The following is a 10,053-nucleotide window of genomic DNA, read 5'->3' as shown; positions in this document are numbered from 1 at the left end:
TACCTTTACTTTTTCACAATGTTATTAACAGTGAGAATGTAACAAATCATAACTTTACAACATTATAAGCATCTTGAGACAGTGACAAAAGCGATAAATGTTAGACACTCTAAGCTTCCTTCTGTACTATTTCATGATTATTTGCATATATCACTTGAGTGTTTTCCATGTAAAATACCCGCAGTGTATCATTTGAATATCTTTAAGCGTTTAACTTGAAAATGTAAATGCCATTTTAAATAAATTTTGGTTAAACCAAGCAAAAAGTAATAATGTTTGATTTGTCAAATACTACGGCCATAGAGTTGTCGTTTCCAGTCAGTTAAATATGCTTGCACATTTCTTATTATTTTAAATTTGGTAAATCAAAAATGAATTATTGTGCACGGTCCATACCTCTTTAATATATGTCCAAGTGGTAGCTGATTTTGCCTATTGTATGGATATTTCATTTACATTTGTTTCGCCTGTTAGCTTTTAGGTGTGTATACATGTGTGCATTATATTGGTTAAGAATATTTGTATTTGTGTGAACTGCATTTAGATGTGTCTGACGATCAAAAAGCGGGAGCAATCATGTGAGCCGCATCTGGGTTCAACTGCATTAGAATTTCTTTGTTTAGAAGTCTTGACAATATTACATTACTACAATGTTGAGGTTTTCTACAAAACATGTTCCCATTAGAACCTTTGAAACTCAATAGAAAAATAAAATAAAAACAATAGAAATATATCATTTTGCCCTCGTCCTCATAATGTATATATACTACGAATGGGAAGTTAAAAGTCGGGCCACGTATTACACAACCGTCCTCCATGTATGAACATATACGTATTATAAATTATAAAGTTGTGCATATCTCGTTGGTTGCCGGATTAATATTGTTTCTCCCAAGAGGTTCCAAGGCAGTCACATGTTATAACGTAAAAAGTAGAGAATGTCTATAATTGTAGTCATGTGACGGCATGTGTCTATCGTGTCGGGTTTAAAGATGGACATCGATCCTTGCCACGGGGTTTCAAATCAGTCGAACGTATCAAAGTTGTATTACAAGCTAGGGCCACGGATTTATTGAGATAATTGCTCGTTTAGCTTCCTAGCAAAAATTCAACTTGATTTAAATTTTTGAGAATACGTGAATTGGAATATTTTGTTTGTCAATTTCGAGTGACTTTTAACCGTTTTATAAGTCTATTTCAGAGTATAAAAAATAACATGTTTTTCGAAAATTCGATGTGTTGTAGGTAATGCTCAAAATATTTTATTGCTAACTTCGCAATACTTTTTTACTAAGTACTTGTCTTTCTGATTGAATACAAAATATTGTAGAAAGTTTTAAGAACACTGTTAGCAATTGCTAGTGTGAAAATTTTTACCACATCCTTGTTAAATAGTTGACTGTAACATAAAAAGTCTGTAACTTGATATTAAAAGCATAGCATACTTCGCAAGCCAAAGTCATCTTTGATAGTCATTTAGATAAGAATAATTTTGTCCAATCAGTATGCTGATCACAACCAATCAAAGTGCTTGGTTTTTAACCATTCGATGCTCAGTTAAAATAACCAATCAAAGCATCGCTTTGCTCTAGCGCTTTTCGCGGCGTATATAAGGCCGAGTTTTTGATAATAATTATATTATATAATATAGCGGCAGATCCGTTGTCTAGTAATAAGACACTTGACTATCAAATTTTACCACATCCTTGTAAAATATTTTTCGACTTACTTCTTTTGCCACAACGTACACAAACCATCAACCAAAAGATACTTCAAAATGCAGCAAATCGCTTCTTGCAAAAAAAATCCGGAGGGGGGGGGGTCATGCCCCGGACTCCCATAGACCGTTCTGCCTCGGTGTTTATTTTAAGTCTGGATACTGGGGAGGGACGTTAAATTGGGGTCCCGTTTGACAGTGCTATACAATGGTGCTTGTTAAAGAACCAGGTTAGCTCTAACCAGAGTTACATTTGTATGTGCACTATGCTCAAAAATGTCACCTAAAATGACTAACAATCTTAACGGAGCACTCGCCGAATGGACAAGGCCCGAGTGCGAGTATAAATAAGCTTACATACACACAATATTGTCATTCTAGATGCCGTTACCAAACAGTATACATCAAGAAATACTTGATATAAATAAACTTGAACTTTGTAGTTGCTTGTCTTAATATACTATCTGTATTGAAAAGCTCAGCTTTGACGTATTGTATATTAATAGCTGACGAGTGGAGCTCTGCTTTCCTGTTTGATGTAGATGAAGCGTATTTATAGTTTGCAGACGCAAAGAATGAAAGTGAACGTACTTTATGTATATACCAAGAAAGCTCGGCTATTTGGTATTTCATAATTGATGAGCTTTTTTATTTTTGGAAGTTACAACTCAGTGTTTTATTCAAGAAAGCCCAGCTTTCTGTCAATTCACCGAGATCATCGGCAAATCTGTTGATTTAAAGAGTTTGAAATTCATTGTAAATATGTCAATCATAGGCACTTAGCCAAAAGGAACATTACTTCTTTTATAATCATTCTGTGATTTATTATTTGGAGCTTAATCAAAATCATTTCTACACAATCAAAAGGTTAAGTAACATTTAGTAAACTTTTTATACAGTTTCATCTTTTGTCTTTTATTTAATAGTTCTGCCATAAGTCTGATAAAATAGTGTATAGCCGCTCGGTTAACTCCACTCGTTACGTGTGTTGAACCAGTGACGTTAAAAATGAGATCAGTAATAAATAACCCCAAGCAAAGTACCCTCTCGAATCTTTAGGGCGTTTTTGTTGGTAATAAACTGGTTTCGGTTTTATATCGGTTTCACGAACTGTGCATTCGTTGTTACAGTTTCAAAAAAACCAAAACCAGTTTTATCGTTTTTTGTAACGAAAACCGAAACCAGTTTTTGAAACTATCGAAACCCCTACCGGAGGCGGTTTCATCGGTTCGTTCCATCCAAAAACTAATTTACTTTGAAAACAACATGGCCGAAAGTGATCAACCACGTTTGTTGAAACTCAATCATTTTGATAAAAATGCCTTACAATTGACAAATGAGCCAAATGAAAAAGGTAATATTAATAATTAGAAATAATGGCTACATGCAGTAGCTCCGCCATTTTGTTTAAACTGTACACAAAACCATGCATTTGTTACTTCGAAACCGGTTTCAAAACTGCTTAAACCATTGAAACCAAAACTGAAACTGGTTTGATATTAACAAAAACGCCCTAACTACCAAAACCTGACCACATGACGTAAGATGCAATCAGAACCACGGACATGGTTAAAATATATAGTAAACAGTGTTTGCATGAAACACAATTGAGGATAGATACTTCACACACTACCCAAGTTTTTGCGTTTTGCAGAGAGCTCTTAGCGCGATTTAACTAGAATTTCAATCAAGAGGGTAGTGAGCTTTAACATTGTTTTTTACTGTGCAATAAGCAATGCGCGTCTATTTGAAAATTTGACAAACAGTGCACTGCTTTATGAAAATTTATCGATCAAATATCAGCATTTATTCAAAATTAAAATCATTGTTATAAAGTCAACATTCTCCGACATTACATGCATGTAAAACATTGCATATTGTTTATTATGCCCCCCTTCGAAGAAGAGGAGTATATTGCTTTGCACATGTCGGTCGGTCGGTCGTTCGGTCGGTCGGTCCTGCCAATTCGGCCGCTTATAAATATAAATTGTGGAGACTTTTCTCTTGCATAAGAACGCAAAATATCTGAAAACAATTTTGAACAAAACAGGAAGAGGAAAGAAAGATTCGAAACATGCCAGATTCTGAAGTTGTCGTTAAGAAGCCATTGTCGATCAAGAAGTTAAGTACTTTGTTAAACAAAAGCACTTCTTTGAGTACATTGTTTATCAAAGTAAAGCGGTTTAATACTTAAACCACAATTCAACTGAAGAGCGGGGAATATCAAAAACAAAATATGGGTGTTTTTTTTCAAGTTTTCGCAAGGAAGTCGTTGAGTGTTGATAAGTTGAAACACTTTTACGGACTCAAAATTTTCAAAAAATAGGTTGTATGCATCAAAGATAAAATATAAGGAAAATACAACGTTCAAGTGTGATCACATATAAACGTAGAGCCTTCCCATGTCCTTTGTTATTTTCAGTATCACTGTGCATTCAACATGAGGAACACGGCTTTTATATTTGTTACGGTAAATATCATATTTTATTATCAATATCATCATTCTTTATTTCAAACTATGAACATTTTCGTTTTGTTGATATCTAACGTAACACAATAAAATAAGCAGGTACCGAATTTATTTCTATGATTAATAGTTTAAATATTTATTCAGTTTATTTAAGGAATGAATTGCGGGGTTGATGCCATTATTGGGGTATGAACGCAATTGGGCTGGTCTAAGTGTGTGGAGTCCGAAGGACTCCACGCGTACTTTGACCAGCCCAATTGCGTTCATATCCCCGATAATGACATCAACCCCGCAATTCATTCCTTATATTTACACCAATAGTTCATTATTTAATTCAAGAAACGTTAAAAAAATACTTCATTTCATTTCGGATTACCTTTAAGTAATCCGTGCTTTCCTATTCTGTTAATAGGACGACCCGACTGTTACCGGAAACATTTTTTTCAAATGACGTCACAATAACGGGGGAAAAGATCAACCACTTGAAATCACTTTTAAACGTAAAATTAAAACACTTTTGGTAACAAAACGTTTAAAATATAATAACTTTCTAAATTGTTGATTTATATTTTACGAGACCTGATGACACAATACAAACAATAACAAGATCAAATTTGCATGTATATTGTTATGCGATGAATTGCGATCCGAACATCGATTGATGAACGCAATTGCCGAAAGGCAGTTCATTTAAGGAATGGACGTTGAGGTGTAAATATATTGATAACTATACACTGTAAAATAAGGGATTTTTGAGTAAAACAAAGAATTATTTAGTATGTACAAATTATACCGATTTTATTGGAAACATTTTTACTTTGAAAGTTTGAACAATACGCCATTTCATTTGAAATGAATAAAAAAAATATAAACTGCAATTACTCTATAAATAATTTTTTTTTCGGACATATATTTATTTTTAGGATACAACCTACATTTTCAGCCATTGGTGTTGCAGATAGGCAACCATTAAGTAGTATACTAAATCATTAAGAATTTCACCTTTCGCGTGTGTATAAATGTCCACCTACTGTCAATCATCCGATACACATTACCTGCGTCAGAGTTTGCGTTGACAATGTATCAGCCAATGAGGTTGTATTCTAAGTCAGTTAAATGACATAAAGTGAATTATTAATGATTAAGCAGGACTCGTTCGCTGGGCTCACTCCACCCATTCTTAATAAATTTGGAATTATCTTCATGTCATTTAACTATAACATAATATGAAAACAATATGCAATACCCTTCAACTGATTCCATAATAATTTTGGGTCACCATGCATAAAATGAATCACAAAACAGTCGAATCCCGTCGGCACGAACTCGATTGGCTCGAATTGATTGTTAAGGACCGATCTCTTTACACTGAACGTAAGTGTTCCCGCTTGGCTCGAATTTTCCGAGGTTCGAGATATTTTGGGCGGTCCCTAGGAGTCATCGGGATTCGACTGTAATAACCAATGGCTAAAAGAAGTGACAAGGTGAAATGTGCATTGGAATAATACTGTATAATAATACGGTTTTGTGCTAGATTTCATTAATAGAGAGGTTGGGAAACATTACTTGTACGGGTACGTAAACGTTGCTCATTTTGTGCAGTACATCATCTTGGGATGTGCATTTGTCATACAGATATGTGCACTACGTCATCCAGATTTGTGTACCGAGTCATCCAGACATGTGCACAATGTACATGTTTAAAAGGGCGTGTCAAAAAGCACCAGGGCATTGATTTATGCGAGTATCAGCGACCCTACAAGGATATTGTTAAAGCGAAATTTCGCATTAGACACTTAAAAATATCTGCAACTGTAGAGCTACACGTACAGTGAACGTACACGTTGTGTTTCTCAACATCTATAATTACTCAAAAAGTAACTAAATTCAAATGATTCTAATTTCAAATGGTTCTAATTATAATGATTCTGGATTATAATGATTCTAAATATTAATGATTCTAAATCAAAATGATTCTTTAATTTATGATGATTCTAAATTTTAATTATTCTAAATGTTTATGATTTTTCATTATAGTGTTTTTATGATTCTTCATTATAGTGTTTTTATGATTCTAAATTATGATGATTATTACAGTTGCTGATACTGGTAGGTCTGCAAGTACAGGTTTCACAGGCTTGTAGCGGTAAGTTGGAATGCACCTTTCAAAAACTTGTGGAATACATGTAACATGATAAAGGTTTTGTTTAAATAACTATTGCAGAAGATCTACGCGTTGCAATTAATTTAGTTACTTACAATTTATTTATTGACGAAAAACCATCTTCGAAATAAACTTTCTAACGGTTCTCTTTGCTGGACAACTTGATAATGGCTAAAAATGGACAGTCAGCTGAACTAACCTAACCTCCACGTGCGGAGCGAGTTTCCCTAAGGCAAGCGAGTTTCCCTAAAGCAAGCGAGTTTCCCTAAAGCAAGCGAAAGAAAGCGAGTTAAGCAAAAACACTTACACAAAACATATTCAAAATTTAAAGTGACAAATATTTAAGAGTTTTCATCAAAATTAGCAGGTAGAAAATAACCCCATAACAATGAAGTTAATTGGTATAAAAAAGGCGACCATGATTTAAAGCATATATATTCGTTAATCGTTTCTATCACAAATGACGCCGCGGCAATGAACAAAACGTCATTTTATAATATGCTTTTTTGGTGGTTTATAGAGATTTATCAGTGAAATATAAATAATGTATCACAGTAAAATGATATTTTGATATTTTTTCACCGTTTTAAAATCTTAGCTCGCTCTAACATTTAAATTCAACGATAGCGCACACAGGGCTGGGACATAAATTTAACAACGTCATTTCCGTTCCATACAGTTTGGAACGCTTTTCTGAAGACAATAATTAAAAGTAATTCAATATCGTTAATGTTTTTCGACGAAATATTTAATAAATGTCGGCGTAGTGATTTGGTTATGTATACATGACCTTTTTAATTTAAAAGCTTTTTTGTGCATTTCATACTATTATTTGGAAAATAGATGCAATTATAAAAGTTCATTGATTAATGTTCATAAAATGTATGCACTGAAAAACGAGCAAATAATAGTCTTTATCAGAGAACTATTTCTCCAAGAACCGGAAATAGAAAATTGACAGCTACGTTATAGTTTTTTGTGAGGGGCGTCCCACGCGTAGAAAATACTTTTTTCAAAGAGGGGGTATTTTGAAAAATGAATTAAAAAACTTATAAAACTCCGAAAAAAGCAGAAAAACGGCAAATTTGATGATATCGGTGAGATTTCACTCGTGATCATAGAACAACTATATTTTCACTCGTCATTTCGCCACTCGTGAAAATGTTTTTCTATGGCACTCGTGAAATGAAATACAATCTTACACTGATATTAACAAATATCCTCTATATCTTTTTTATAATAAAGAAAAGGTGTTCGTTACAGTGTTATATCTCAATATATTTCACCTTGTGAACAAATAATCATCCTCTATATATACTCTATACTTTATATATATCATCTAGCTTAATAACTTTTGACGTCATAAATAAAAAGCGTTGAATCTGTGAGCGTTATATAACGCCGTAAATCATCAACATAAATAGAATTCGTCGCAATTTAAAATGAAATTTATTACTTACTTGATTAAACCTAGGCAGCACTTATTTCTATCCAGTTAACAACAATATGAGGCATCACGTCCAGTAGCCAAAATTTCAAATATAAACTATATATGTTAAGAGGCACACGATAGGGGGCCCAAATAGCACTGGACGAGGGGGGCAACGGTACAAACACCCCAGACAGACCACACACCCATCAACACAGCTTTATCAGTAAATGATGGGATTACCGCTTTTGGAAAGGTCAGTGAAACACGAAAACCCCCGTTGTATGCGTAAAGATACATTCAGTTTAAAATAACAAGTTTAATTCCATAAACAATGTTGGTAAAATCCTGAAAATACACAATGGAATTCAGCGTTACTACTTATTAACAACAAAGCTGTAAGAATTTATAGAGCAAAAAAGCATTAATAATTTATAGAGCAAATGTATATTCCTTAATTCAATATCAGCATTAAACAATAGAATAAGAGTGACATACTTTTTAACATCTTGGTACGAAACAATTTGAGTACGAATCATTAATTTACAAAATCGAGCGTTACCTCTACTATGCAAAGTATTTTTTACATATAGATACAGAAAATAATTACAGAATAGGTATTACAATATGTGATACTTATATTATTAACTTACGCCGTGAGGGTCTATGGGAAAATTGATCGATATTATTTGTCAGCATATTTTTTTTCTGGAAAAAGTTAGTACAATGGAGGTTGGAGGTTACACACTACCATAAAAATGTACGTTTGTATCATCAAGAGTTACTGGAACTGGTGCAAGGGGGGGGGGGCGGCGTCTGATATTAAGTTAAAAAAATCTTTCCAGAACAACCGGTTTTGTATTGAGCGACCACTCATATTATATCTCTGTAAAATCACGAAGTGTTGTTGCTGTCTTCAGGTATCTCCTGTCCATACTATTTCGGCACGACTCCATTACGGTGTGTTAACAAGCCGGGAAAGCGAAAGAAGAGGTCAAGCTCTCCCACGCGTTCCACAATAGCTATAACTCATCGATACTTGTACTATCGGGGATATTACATGGAATTTGGTGGAACTCGGAGTGGAGGTTACGCTAAAGTCGGCACATATAGATGGGGATCTCGATGTTCGGCTGATACAGAAAGCAGACCAGCGGGGTGGAGCAGGGTATCCCTGGACTGTATGAGAAAATGTGCTGACAGTTATAAGTGGATGTACGGCTCGTTCCATTGGTATAACAACAACTGTCACGATTTTGCAAATAGAATGGCGAGAGTTCTGTACGACGGCCGGTACAGTAGCAGTTACTGCCCCTGGTGGTGTACATATAGGAAGTAATGCTGAGTTTATCGGGGCGGGGGAGGGGGGGGGGCGGGTTAGTAAGCGAGATTTCTTAGTAATTACGGGTAAAATGGACTTCAAAGTTTGAATGGACTTTAAACGAAAACATGTCAATGACGGATGCTAGTTTCTAAAACGAACGATTAAAATTGTAATAAAATGTTGATATCGAAGATACGATCTTAAAAAACGCCATTTTACACTTGATTACATTGAAATATCTGAGAATTACTCTTGAAATAAAACCGACCCTCTGACTATTAGACGATGAAATAAGCTTACATTGTTGATATTGCATACTTAATATATTTCCATCATAGCGGCCTAACAATTCTTTATGTGTGAGAGATTTACTCTTGAAATAAAACCGACCCTCTGACTATTAGACGATGAAATAAGCTTACATTGTTGATATTGCATACTTAATATATTTCCATCATAGCGGCCTAACAATTCTTTATGTGTGAGTTATATAAGTGTACGCATAGTGTTTTTGATGCCTACTCATGATCGTCGACTGATAAGCCCACATATACTGCTAATAACAAGTTGACATGACTTGACATATGGTCAAAAGACAAGATGGACGTTCCGCATTTGCTCTGTATCACATGAATGATTTTTTTATAATGTACATGTATATACTTTGTATTGTTGCTAGTCTTTGTTCTGTTCTATAACCGTATCATGTACATCTTTGTCAGTCTGTGAATAAATTGTAAACATGACGTATTTTATTCCCTTGCCAAATTGGGAGTACATGTAGTTTATATACAAACTCCACCGACATGCTCCACTGACAAGCTTTATTTAAAATACGGGCGCGCTGGAGCGCTCTTTTACACAATCAATAACTTTTACATAGACGACTGAAGCGTTCTTGTATAATCTCAATAACTCGGGATGTTAATGCCGTAATGCACCAGTCAAT

The 10,053-nt window shown here is 34.4% G+C and overlaps 1 protein-coding gene across 1 annotated transcript; it reads left to right on the top strand.

The window, feature by feature from the left end:
- Positions 1–4,051: 4,051 nt before the first annotated feature.
- On the top strand, positions 4,052–9,832 carry LOC128221141 (uncharacterized). The gene is made up of 3 exons (XM_052929596.1): positions 4,052–4,187; positions 6,285–6,333; positions 8,701–9,832. Exons 1-3 carry the CDS (start codon positions 4,158–4,160, stop codon positions 9,117–9,119), a joined length of 498 nt encoding a protein of 165 aa, XP_052785556.1. The 5' UTR covers positions 4,052–4,157; the 3' UTR covers positions 9,120–9,832.
- The last annotated feature ends 221 nt before the right edge of the window (positions 9,833–10,053 follow it).

Source organism: Mya arenaria, chromosome 16 (assembly GCF_026914265.1).
Source record: "Mya arenaria isolate MELC-2E11 chromosome 16, ASM2691426v1".
NCBI classification, from domain to species: domain Eukaryota; kingdom Metazoa; phylum Mollusca; class Bivalvia; order Myida; family Myidae; genus Mya; species Mya arenaria.
This window is presented reverse-complemented; position numbering and strand designations above follow the sequence as displayed.